This window comes from Lygodium microphyllum, chromosome 5 (assembly GCF_053477565.2).
Source record: "Lygodium microphyllum isolate KBCC chromosome 5, Lygodium_microphyllum_v1.1.10, whole genome shotgun sequence".
Classification (NCBI taxonomy): domain Eukaryota; kingdom Viridiplantae; phylum Streptophyta; class Polypodiopsida; order Schizaeales; family Lygodiaceae; genus Lygodium; species Lygodium microphyllum.
In genome coordinates, this window is record NC_141139.1 from 170,563,543 (window position 1) to 170,576,802 (window position 13,260).

The 13,260-nt window shown below is 40.6% G+C and overlaps 1 protein-coding gene across 4 annotated transcripts in view; it reads right to left on the minus strand.

Annotated features, from left to right (window-relative positions):
• Window positions 1–11,255, minus strand: part of LOC148036686 (Mitochondrial inner membrane translocase complex, subunit Tim44-related protein) — a 126,246-nt gene extending 114,991 nt beyond the window's left edge. For all 4 annotated transcript variants that reach the window (XM_087678735.1, XM_087678737.1, XM_087678736.1 and 1 more), the window contains exon 1: window positions 11,034–11,255. In XM_087678735.1, the coding sequence (XP_087534861.1) occupies window positions 11,034–11,145 (112 nt within the window). In that variant the 5' untranslated portion in view covers window positions 11,146–11,255. The remainder of the gene's footprint in view (window positions 1–11,033) is intronic.
• Window positions 11,256–13,260: the final 2,005 nt, after the last annotated feature.

Consider the following 13,260-nt stretch of genomic DNA (forward strand, 5'->3'; position numbering starts at 1 on the left):
GGCAGGGTGGTCTCGGTTAGCCGAGAGCTTTCCTCAATGGAATTTATTTGATGCGAACGTTAGATAGACAAGGACCTTAGAACTTGTAAGTTAAAAACCTGATTCATATCGTTTTAGGGGGCCGGAATGGGACTATGCCCTACGGGCAGAGAGGTCAAGCGATGCATCCCTCTCATTTCCCATTCTCTTTGAACCAAGTGCGGTATGAGTCTGCTTTGGCCCAGTTGTGTCTACGCAAAGTGGAGCAATTGTAGACCGACGCTAGAAGGCTGTTAGGAAGACCCGACTACAAGGAACTCGGACTTCAGGTCGATCCTAGTGGGAACGGCCGGATAAGTTCCGTTGCAAACTCGAGAGACCCTAGTTAGCAAACCTCGTGTCATTCCTTGGGAGTGTCGGGTGGCATCTTCTAGATATATCTCTCGATGGACTGCTAAGACGTGTCCCGCGATTTGAGGAGCAGACACGTTACAGATGTAGAAAGGCAAAATGATGTGCTCAACCCGAAACTAGCCGAAAATCCCTATCTATCAAAATGCTGTCCCAAAATGCGTTCTGGAACATTTTGGGCCCCAAACAAAAACTATGGTTCCCAATCATATTGTCTATAGGAGTCATATGCATGAAGCATATTCTCCATGGTTTGATTTATCCTTTCGGTCTACCCATGGATCTCTGGATATTCTAAGGACAACAAGGACAATTGAATTTCCAACTTTTGAAAGACCGTTTGCCAAAAATGGCCACTGAACTAAGGATCCCGATCATTGACTATTTCATCGAGCAGATCACAAAGTCTATAAAGTTGTTCAACAAAGAGATCGAACAACTCATGGCTTTTCACGGTCATCTTTGTAGGAATCAATTGAGCAATTTTCGTCAATCAATCAACCACAAGCCAAATTGCATCATGACATCAATTTATATGGGGCAATCCTACTACAAAATCCATAAAAATGCTATTCCATATCCTTTCAAGGATTTGTAATGGATGCAACATCCTCCATTGTCTATGCCGTTCAGTTTGTTAACCTAACATTACACGCACTCACACACATAAGACTCACCTATAATCTTAATATGTGGCCAATAAAAATAACAAGTAACTAAGGCCAAAGTCCGGTATATGCCAATAGGGTGTCCAACACTCAGTGCGTCGTGACACTCCTACAAAATTTTCTGCACATATCCTGATCATCAAGCACACATACTTTGCCTTGTTTAAAAAGTATCCATTTTCAATGGAATACTTTTCTGCAATTCCCTAGACATCAGAATGGGCACTAGTAGCACTCCAAGCCATGACCACATCCCAAGGGTTAATATACCATACCACCAACCCACACCATCCCGGTGTATGGATACATCGGCCAAAAGAACAAGAGTTCAAGAGTAGTGATCACACAATGAATGTGCACAATGGGGCGGTCTTGAGTCCTATTTATAGGACTCCGCTATCCTAACCCCAAAGTGTCCTTAGTGCATTCGCACTAAATCACTTTGTAACCACCGTGACCAATACTGCTAGCGCCCATCTGGATGTCCACGGACATAACAAAGATGGAGAATATCCAGCCTGCTGTCCATGCCAGAGATAGAGAGGACTACAGCAACGAGCAAAGCACCTGCCAAGGAACAAAAGAAGATGATCTACCAACTAGTGGGGGTGACTATATCTAGCAAAATACCCCCAAAACTGACCGACCAGCAAAATGGCCTCTAAATCTAGCCAATCTACTAAAAAATAACCTAGGATGGCAAGAAATGCAATCCAATTGCATAGAAAAATCCGAAAAATAATGACGTGGTATCCTGGGATCCTCACCAATCCAGAGGCTGCCATGCACTAGCAAGGGCTGAAAGCTGATTGGAAATGCAAGAAATGCACACAAAACTCAACTAGAAGAAGAAATGTGTACACTACAATGAGCTACCTCCTCTAAGTACTTTGTAACTATTAGCAGAGTGTGTCAGCTCATGTGTGAGTCTGAGCATGTATTATGGGCTCAGCACATTATGTAGATATTTTAGGCATTTTTATTGTGTAGCATTTTATGCTTAGTGGCATTTATTGTTGCCAATCGGCCAGCATTAATGCTGGCCGACCTAACATATTTTATGGAATTATTCATTGCCTATATATTATGGGCTCCTCATCCTCAGTTAGTCAGTTCACCACCTAGAGGTCCCATGGAGAGAGGAGCCAGTGCCAGTGATTCGCTATTATATGCGACAATCTCGTGTCTGATATATGGATTCCATTTCCCGAGTATACATCTGAGTTCTCATTTGTATTGTGTTCTTTCTTTCCCTTTCTCTTTTGTCTTGTGTTTCAACAGTTTATTATAGCATATGTTTATGTTTCCATTGCTGCTCCACTTCTGACATGGTATCAGATTTCAAGATCGGTGCTCCTGCTGTGTTTTCTTGCTGATTTCAAGACTGTTTTCACCCTTGCTGATCAGGCAACCTATTATATCTATGCTTTTTGCTAACGTCAGCATCCGTACGGCTTGCCTGTCCATTTCAGCCTACGTTTTGGTGTCTCTGCATCTCCTCTTGGCTGGGCACTTGCATTGTCAAGCCCTTTTTGCTGTTTCAAGCAGTTTCTAGCTGTTTTTTTAACTTTTCGCAGCAGTTTTCTTCTTGTTTTGGTCAGACTTTGGGTATATACTATATGTGAACTCTTGCTTTTTGCAGTCTGTGCTCGTGTTTTGGCTCTCTTCCTCTCCAAATACCTTCTTTTCTCAACTTCTCTTCTAAATCCTCTACTGATGGCTCCTCCATGTACATCCATTGATGATAAGTTACATGGATCTAATTTATCTTACATGGAGTGATGTGATGAAGGCTTGGTTTATACAGAAGTGGTTAGAGAGGAGGCTTTCATCAGGTTCTAGTGAGGCTCTTGCAACTTCACAAAGAGGTTCGAAGAAGAAGTCAAAGACCCAATGTTACCACTGTAGGAAGAAAGGTCATTTACGAAAGGACTGCAAAGAGTTAGCGGCTTCCACGAAGAAGAAAGAGCAAACGACAAAGCGGGATGCGGGCTTCTCCAACGAGTCATCATCTACCTCCAACTCAAACTCTAATTCTCTGGCTAAGGAGAAGTCCAAGGTACGGAAAGGATCAGCTTCTACAGATCACGTGAAGGGATTGATGGCCCCTTCTTCAACTACTTTCTAGTGGTGGTGATGAGGTCATCCCCTGTGACTCTCCAATGCTAGAGAGGGACTGTGAGAGGGTGGTGAGATGGGGCAATCGCACCTCATCTATACATCTATACAGATGCACAGGATCCAAAGAGGGACTTCCCTGACGCATTGACCGAAGTCTAGCAAATTCACAGAATCCAAAGAGGGACTTCCCTGACGCATTGACCGAAGTCTAGAAGATTCAAATCCTGGAGCTAGGATTGACATCCAAGTTCATGATGGGCTAGTTATATGACAAATAGTGGGTGGCTTTCGTCTGGAGTTCACATAAGGGGACACTTTGGCGGTCTAACCAAAGTTGGGGGATCCATGGTCATTTATGCACTGCAGCATTGGTGACAGGATGATCACATGTGCTACATCAAAGGCATTGTTGACAGACATTGAGAGCTGCTATGATCTTCTCTATTTTCAAGAGCTAGTACAACATCGACCTCAGGTATGTGCTGGCTTCATCACCCATTGCCTGGGTATCCATGGTTCTACTTAGTGGTTCTCTGTTGTATGGACTATAATGAGTCATTTATCATTGTATCAAATCACCCATGATCTGACAAAGGGTATCAGTAGAGCATGTCAGCTCATGTGTGAGTCTGAGCATGTATTATGGGTTGGGCACATTATGTACATATTTTAGGCATTTTTATTGTGTAGCATTTTGTGCTTTATGGCATTTATTGATGTCAGTCGGCCAACGTTAATGCTGGCCGACTTGACATATTTTATGGCATTATTAATGCCTATATATTCTGGGCTCCTCCTCAATTAGTCAGTTCACCACTTGGAGAACCCTTGGAGAGAGGAGTTGGTGCCAGTGCCCACACAACCAGTGACTCGCTATTGTATGCGACAATCTCGTGTCTGATATATGGATTCCATTTCCCGAGAATACATCTGAGCTCTCATCTATATTGTGTTCTTTCTTTCCCTTTTCTCTTTTGTCTTGTATTTCAACAATTTATTATAGCATATATTTACGCTTCCATTACTACACTTCTGACGGTAACCACATGACCAATACTACTAGCACCCATCTGGATATCCAAGGACATAACAGTTTGCCCCTTATGAATGATTCCTATCTTCAACAATATCCTCAGGGACGAAGTGAGGAAAACGACCCTTGGCGAGCCACCTTCGTATGCTCACTTGAGAGTGTTTGGCTACAAGGCAATTATGCACATTTGCAAGGAAGAACGCAGCAAACTTAAGCCACAGTCCTACAAATGTATTATCCTAGGATATGGTGATGAGGATGAAATGGAGTACGGATTAGGGATCCCGAAAAAAGGAAAATTGTACGCAACAATGATGTTATCTTCCAGGAAAATAGCATGCACAAAAAGCTTGAAAAGACTAAGGAAGTCAGAAGGGTTGTATTCCAAGAAGATGTACCAATAGGACAGCAAAGAATGCCCGCTGGAAAGCAGCAAATAAATGTTGTAAATGGCCCTAAAAATGCAAGGAATGATGCTGAAAATGATCGGCAAGATATTGCCCATGATGTACCACAATTTCAGCAAGAACAGATGCCTCTTTGGAACAACCAAAACCAGCTATACAGCATGCTAAACCTGCAGAACAACAAGTTGTTAATGCAGATTTGCAGGCTGAACAGCCAACAAATCTTGATCCTTGGGTCCATAGGTTGACCAGAATGCAAAGACAGCCAGATAGGTTCGTTCCTAGTGTCAATTATGTGGTTGATTATGTCATGTTGACAGATTGTGGTGAGCCGCCATGCTTCAAGGGAGCAATGGACAAAAAAGATAGCAAGAAATGGCATAAGGCTATGCTGTCAAAGATGGAATCTCTCATGAAAAATGGCACTTTGGATTTGGTGCATTTGCCTAAAGGGCAGAAATTGCTACCATGGAAATGGGTTTACAAAATGAAAGTCACTTCTAGATCTTTGTAAAGGTACAAAGCACGACTAGTTGCTAAAGGGTACAAGTAGAAACTTGGAATTAATTTTGATGAAATTTTTTATCCTATCGTCAAAATGACTACTTTGTGAACCATTTTGGGCTTGGTTGCATCTGAAGATATGAAACTCATACTACAGATGGATGTAAAAACTGCTTTCTTGCATGGTGATCTATACGAGGAGATCTATATTCAGTAGCCTGAGGGTTTTGTTGCAAAGGAGAAAGAGCACATGGTATGTAAACTCAACAAGAGTTCGTATGGGCTGAAACAGGCACCACGAGAATGGTATCATAAATTTGATACATTTATGCAATCTCAAGGATTCCATAGATCTCAAGTTGATCACTGCTTGTACACCAAGAAGGCAGCAAATGGCAGCCTTATTCTCTTAGTTTTGCGTGTGGATGACATGCTTATTGCAAGCAGGATGTTCATGCTTTGGACTCCTTGAAACAAAGCCTACACAGTAGCTTTGATATGAAGGATCTTGGTGAGGCCAATCATATTCTTGGCATGCGTATACTCAGTGATAGATCGCAAGGTCTTCTCTATCTATCACAACAAGAGTATGTTACTAAGGTTTTGCAACGTTTCAATATGGAGGGGGGGATCCATTGGTGTGCCCTTGCCTCCATATGTGAAACTTAGTGCAAATGACAACCCTACATCTAATGATGGAAAGGTTGAGATGGCCAAGGTTCCTTATGCTTCAGTTGTTGATAGCTTGATGTATGCTATGGTTGCTACACATCCTGACATTGCATTTGCGGTGGGAGTGGTTAGCAAGTACATGGCATATCCTAGCAAAAAGCATTGGAAAGCAGTGAAGGATATCATGAGATACCTTAAGGGCACAAAGGACTTGTGCATCTGCTTTGGAAAGCAAAAGTCATTTGTTGTTGGCTTCACAGATGCAAACTATGTTGGTCATCCTAATTGCAAGAAGTCTACTTCAAGATATGTGTTCATGTTCACAGGGGAAGCAATCTCTTGGATATCCAGGCTGCAGAAATGTGTTGCAATGTCTACTACAGAGGCTAAGTATGTGGCTGCCCCCACTGAGGCATGCAAGGAGGCTTTATGGCTTTCACGTCTGGTGAGAGAGCTTGGCATTACAGAGGTTTCTATCCTACACTGTGATAGTCAAAATGCTAGTAGGGAATCCTGTCTTTCATGCAAAGACAAAGCACATTCAGGTGAAGTATCATTTTATCATGGATGTACTTGACAGCAAGAGCATTGAGCTTATCAAAGTACATATCGATGATAATCTTGCAGACCTTCTCACGAAGGGTCTTCTAGTACAGCGGTTTGCTCATTGCCGCCAGATGATGGGGGTCGGATAGTATATATGTATTTTAGCTTTATACATACATAGACTTAGCTCATTCTTTCCTCTACCTTCATGCACATTACCTTTAGGTGGGAGGTTGTTGGGAATAAAGGGTCGCCATGCCTTTTACAGTGTTCGGGTGTGCATGCACCCTTATATATATACTATATATATATTATCAAAAACCTAAAGGTGGTACTTGAAAATTGTATCCACATCAAGTCTTGTGCTCTCTCTCTCTCTCTTTTTTTTTTCGTAAAAGGTAATTATATTAATTACGAAAAAAAGGTACAAGATTACATGATTACATGATTACAAGAGACACGAGGGCCCTAGGCCAACATGTGGGAAATCCCCGTACTAATGCACGAAAAAGGCTACACCAATCATGGCAACTACGCAGAGGCAATTGCCATATGCCAGGGAAGTAAATCCTCTCTCTCTCTCTCTCTCTCTCTCTCTCTCTCTCTCTCTCTCTCTCTCTCTCTCTCTCTCTCTCTCTCTCTCTCTCTCTCTCTCTCTACTTTGTACTCACTCTCGCACTGTGCGAACCACAGCATCGCATGTCTCGATCCTTGTGCACCCCGCTGACAACTACAGACACCCATGCACATAAGTCTCAACCATAGTCTTAATATGCAGTCAATAAAAATAATGAGTAACCAAGGTCAAAGTCCGATGTATGCCAAGATATCCAATACTCACTGCATCATGAGCCTCGTAGAAAATTTTCTTGCAGATATCCTGATCATCGAGCACACACACTTTGTCTTGTTTAAAATGTAATCCATTCCAAATGAATACTTTTCCGCCATCTTTCTCTCGATATTCAACCTTCAATATCTAGATTGCCTAAGATTCCTAGGCTACTAGGTCCCTCTTGAACTAGTTGTTGCCAAATCTTACCAAAGTAAAGATCATTTTGACAACGCCCTTCGAGAGAAAGATAGAAATTAATCAAATTTTCAAAAAAATGACAAGGCATTAAATTCAAGAATTTAACTAAGAGCATCAGCAACCACATTAGTTGTGCCCTTCCTATACCAAATTTCGAAGTCAAACTCTTGTAAAAGCTCCACCTATCTTGCCTTGTGGCCACAGAGATCAAGCTAATCACATACGTATTTCAATGAGCAGTGGTCCGTCCAAATAATAAACCAAGCGCTATACAAGTAATAATGCCATACTTTAAGCACATGGATGACCACCAATAATTACTCTCTTAAGTAGTGTAACGTGATCAAGCATCGGTGAGCTTACAGCTTTTAAATGCGATAGATCTACCATCCTGATAAATGACAACATCTAAAACATAATCGCTCGCACCCATATGAATCTCAAAAGGCTTATTTAAATCGATAATAACACACCATTTCAATGTTTGAAAACATTGATCAAGCTCACTAGTCCAAACAATGGGTAGATTAACGAGCTTTTTCTTGCTTCAAATACCCTTAAGTAAACGCGTCGGTTCAACAATATGAGTATAGTTCTTAATAAATTTTTGAAAAAAACTCATAAAACCTAAAAAAGATTTTACTTGCCTTATAGTCCCCGGAATAGGCCAATCAAGTACTACTCGTGCTTTTTCGAAATCAATCCAAATGCCATCAATCAAGATGACATAACCAAGGTATAACAACTTCGTGCGAAAAAATTCTCAGAAACGTGAACATTTTAAAAGCTGAACTAGTTCATTCGAAGGAACTGGTTTCAATCTGAATGCATCAAAGTAGCTAAACTCAATGATTAAATAATTTTTTAGTGGAAGATAACATAAGCTTCTAATGAATCTCTTGATTGAGAAAAACAATGATTCTATAGGTGTCGAAATTATGAAGACTAGGCATGTAAATTTTGGCCATGAAGATGATTCAATAAATGAGATAAAGCAACTATGCTCCATTTTGACAAAAGGTGGAGAGCTTAAGCTTTGAAATTTAAAGCTTTAGCTTAAAGCTTAAACATTATGCTTTTGAGGGCTTGATAGTTTAGTAAACCATTGCTCTCATCTTGAAAGACGTAAGATGATAAGCAAGTGTTTGGCATGCTTCTCAATGACTTACTATAAATAAGGATGTCGTCAAGGCAAACAACTATCTACTTTCTAAAATACAAGTGAGATAAATCATTCATCATTTATTGGAAAGTTGCAAGAGCATTGGTTAATATAAAAGATAAAACCAAAAATTAATAATGTCCATACCACGTCTAAAACATAATTTTTGGGACATTCTTCAAAGCTATTTATATTTGATGGTGCCTGGATCTTAGATCGATTTTGATAAAATAGAGCATACTAAAAAGTCAATCTATAAGGTTAACCATCATAAGCAACCAATATTTATTCTTAACGGTCACCTTATTGAGACCTTTGTAATCGACACAAGTGCATGGTGCCATATTTCTTTTTGGAGAGAATGACAAGTGTACTAAAACCAGCCTTCCTCCTTGGATAGGATGGTAAATTACCTGATTAAGTACTATTTAAAGCAATTAACAAATTCACAAAACTGAAATGCACACTTTACCATATAATCTTGGACATTGGACACCCTTTTGGCTCCAAAACTGGCATCCCTTTCCGTTTTTATTTAACTTAATTGAAGAAGAAGTTGATGTACAATGGGATTCTCCCAATCCCTTTCAGTATTCCAACTCCCCTTGCTGTCCAAAATGACCAGTAAGTCTTCAATCTGATTTGCCCCCTGATTTAGGCAATCAATTGGCCTTCATCTGCTTTAATGGAGATGAAAAATGCCCCAAATTCATTGATTTGTTGGACCCTCCACTTGAATTTGATTAAAAACAGCTTCAGCCTTGTTGAATCCAAGTCTTGGAGCTTCTAATTTTTGGCACGCTTCCCGAGGTTGTTGCTAAACCCTGATTTTTACTACAGAGTAGGGTTCACAACAAAGAAATCTGAAATTTCTCAGCCTCTAGTGATGAGAACATGACAACTTGGACCCTCTCTAAGGTTGAGCAATGTACAAATGGGATTGCAGAAAGAAAAAATAGACATATTACAGAAGTTCCATGGGCATTAATGGCTGAAAAGAATATGTCAAAAAATTTTGATCTGAAGCTGTTCATATTACTGTCTATATTATGAACAAAACCCCCACAGCTGCAGTTCATGGGATGACTCCTGAAGAATGCTTTACTGGCAAGAAGCCTGACGTATCACACTTGAAGGTATTTTATGAAACTTAAGAGACCTTGTTACATTCTTGAAATCCTAGATGGGCGTCCACAACATCAACCATTGAGCACTAACTAATGTATAGTACCTGATGAGGTACCATTTATTCTTGAGGAATGCCAAGACTAAGCATGTAGGGCACATTTTGCTAAATGGCTACTGCCCAAAAAGCTCTCTGTGATGTTGGATATTTGTGGCCATCAATTTTCTAGGATACTTTCAATTATGTTAAGCACTGTGATATTTGCCAAAGGCACGATGCCAAGGAGGATTTTAAACGGCCACTAACTTCATCTAGGCAATCGGTAGCAAAGGACGAGAAGAACTCTTGGTTTTCACAAATGACTACTTGGATGAAACTACACAATTTGAATGTTGACTGCCTTCCACCTTTTGACTACAACTTTGATTGCCCTACACTCTCTCTTAGTCGATCAGAATTAAACTAATTGATCAAAGCTAATAACTTAAGGACTAAGATAATGAGGACATGGATCCACCCACCACTTCCTCTAGGATCAAGGATAGAGTTCTACCAAAGTTACTTCTTGCGTCTCTTTGATTATGGACTCACTATGCAGCCAACATAAATGGACACTCATTTGTCCCATGGCATACGGGCTACTATTGATTATATTCGCACCTCCTCCTGTAGGCAGATATACAATATGCTATGACATACAAGGGCAGTATGATTACCTCTTCCATGATGGTTTTGGACCTCTTCATCGTGTTATAGAGTACCAAGACCAGATATGCTTAGGTGTTTTCCTCCTAGAGCTCCAAAGGCGTTGCACAACACTACTACGAGACAAGAGGCCATCTCACCCAGATAGAGAGCAATGACACACTTTTTTCAAAGATCAAACCCTACTGGCACTATACCTGTGGATAGGACTAGTATAGATCACCCATTACTCATAATGATTAGACAATGATAGCATACTAGATAGGAACTAAACATGGAATGCCTTTGACCAAACTTAGCCTCTTTCAAATTTTACATGATATTCTAGACATGGACCAGTTGCATATTGATTTGTCTCATAGGACAACTTGGCCTCTAGTAAATGTCAATACATCTCTCTCTCTTCTTTTTTCCCAATAAATGTCAATACATCTCTCTCTCTATCTCTTAGTCACAATAGGATTAACCACAAACCATCCATACAGCTTCTCTCACTATGTCACGAAATTTGGACTGCTAAGAAGTCTAGAGACACTTGCAACAGGACCACAAGCATTCGAAACTGATCTAAGAGGGAAACACAAGCGATGGAACTACACTGATTTTTTGGCGTCGATATTCTTGCATCGAATGTAATTAATGCTGTGTGAGATTATGTGAGCTTACTAGATGCCGCTAAGCTTTTGAAGCCCGCCGAGGAGTGCAAACGAGCTCCACGGAAGGCAGCTGCCGTCGCCCATGCGGACGATGATCGACTGGCCCTCAGCAGCATGGCCATCTCTCTTCTCTGACAGCAAAATCTCAGACAGCCGACGCTACTCAGCTCCACAAGCTTACCTCTCGCAAGCTCTCGTTTTCATTCGTCGATAAGTTTTAAACCCTTCATAAACCCCCTATGACTACGTACAGCGCCCAAGCTTCTCTTTGGCAGCACTTTAGCCCAAATTTGTGGTCAACGGAATTTGGAAGTATAGAAATTCGAATGAAACTATATGTTTGTAAGCTGATCAAGCCTTCCTTACAGAATGGGTAGGAAAATCTTCTCCTTCAAGATTGTAAGTAGAAAGCTCAAAGCCTTTGCTTAGGCAGCTTACAAGTTCGTTTTGGGGTGCAAGTTCATATTGGCACTACTTTATACCTTCAATATTGTATAGAGTCTCCAGACAGAAGTACAAAACCTAATTTCATAGAAGGTTAGCACCGTATTACTCTATGGGCCAAGGTAAAAACCCTTTTGAAGAGTGAGGCTTTGCTTTAGTTCACTTTGTTAGAGTCTTAAGTTGGTTGCTTTCTTCCCATTTGGTAGAGTGGCAAGGAGAGGCTCACTTTTTTGTACTATATTATATGAGAATACCCCTAGTCAATATAAAAGGGTGAAATCATCTAAAGACTAGGGGTTATTAGATTGTGACTGCATGTGGCAACTTCCACTACATCAAGTATCATGATGGAAGGAGAGTTTGGCCCCTTCACTAATTGCAGCATTGTTAACCCATTTGCATGCTTTGATCCATGTCCCAATCTTGGCATATTCTAGCTATGCACAACCACAAATGGCCAATTAGCAATGGATAGGACCCTTCCATGGCAAAAAGTCTACTATGACAAAGGACATTTGGAGTTGCAAGTCTTCTATGTGCATTAGAATCCTTCAACCAATCCCATTGGTTGCACTTTTCGAAGATCCACCAGCTAATTGGCAAAGGAAACATGTCTAGTGATTGTAAGCTCTAATGTTAAGAGTATGATCTTAAACATTATGTTAACTTCTAATCCACCGTCCATGCTATAGCACCCTTCACGGTATGCCCTTTAATCTCTATCAAGAGTCATGGACTACAAGTCAATAATGATAGGAATGTCCAATATAAAGTGACAATTGACACTAGTAGGTATTGGGGCCTTTGACTTGATCTAGGATATCTTTCATATACTCTTGAACTAGAAGACTTAGAACACAATCTTGAGGAAGAGAAAGGTGAAGCCACTTATTGTTGCAAATTTCTTGAAGTAAAGCTTCACTTGGTAGCCAATTGTCAAGATCCTTGGATGTCATTGTTGTTGAGGATGGATGACATAACTACTCATGGTTGTGTCAAATAGCCTATTCTATAACATTGTAACCTTCTTGCAGCCTTGGCACCAAATGGGCACACTCTTTAATAATGCCATCAAGAAGCTTTTGTGCAAAAAAGGAGCACTTTTCTTTTGTTAAAAAGTCATTCACTAGTGTTGGGAGTTTAGGGTTTCTTAAAGGGACTTTATAGTTTCTAGTGGAATTTCTAAGTGGAACTTGCAAGTTTTCTAAAATGGAAGGATCCATGGGAGATTTTTATGGGGGTGGAAGAATTTTTAAAGGCCATTGATTATGCTTGTGCTCATGCGAGAACAACCACCAAGGGTGTAGGTGCACTAGTGGTAGGTGAAGTGATGTTAATCAAGTTAGTGGTTTGAGGTAATTATGAATTCTTATTCTTGGGGTAGTCTCAAGTATAATGGTCCTAAAAACTTTGACAAATTTGGCATGGAGGGGCTCCTTCTAGAAGGGTACACCTAATTTGATAATGTACATATTCTACATACTTATAGCATAGTATCTTGGTTAGGGGGATTGCAAGGGACCCTAGGTCTCATGGAAGGAGGTACATTGGAGGTATTAAATGTGGATGAAAGGGGAGTGGACAACAATAGAGGGTTGGTAGAGGGTGAAAAGGTGGGGTGGGATGTTAGGTAATAAGAATCATTGCCTTGTTACAATTGAGGAACTTGAGTGGTAACTCAATGAGAAAGATGTGGGGATAGACTAGTGGACTTATTTGGGGAAGTGGCTTAAGTCCTTGAGGTAGTAGTGTTTGTAGTCTTTATGGCCCATCTCATGGTAAACATTGCCAAG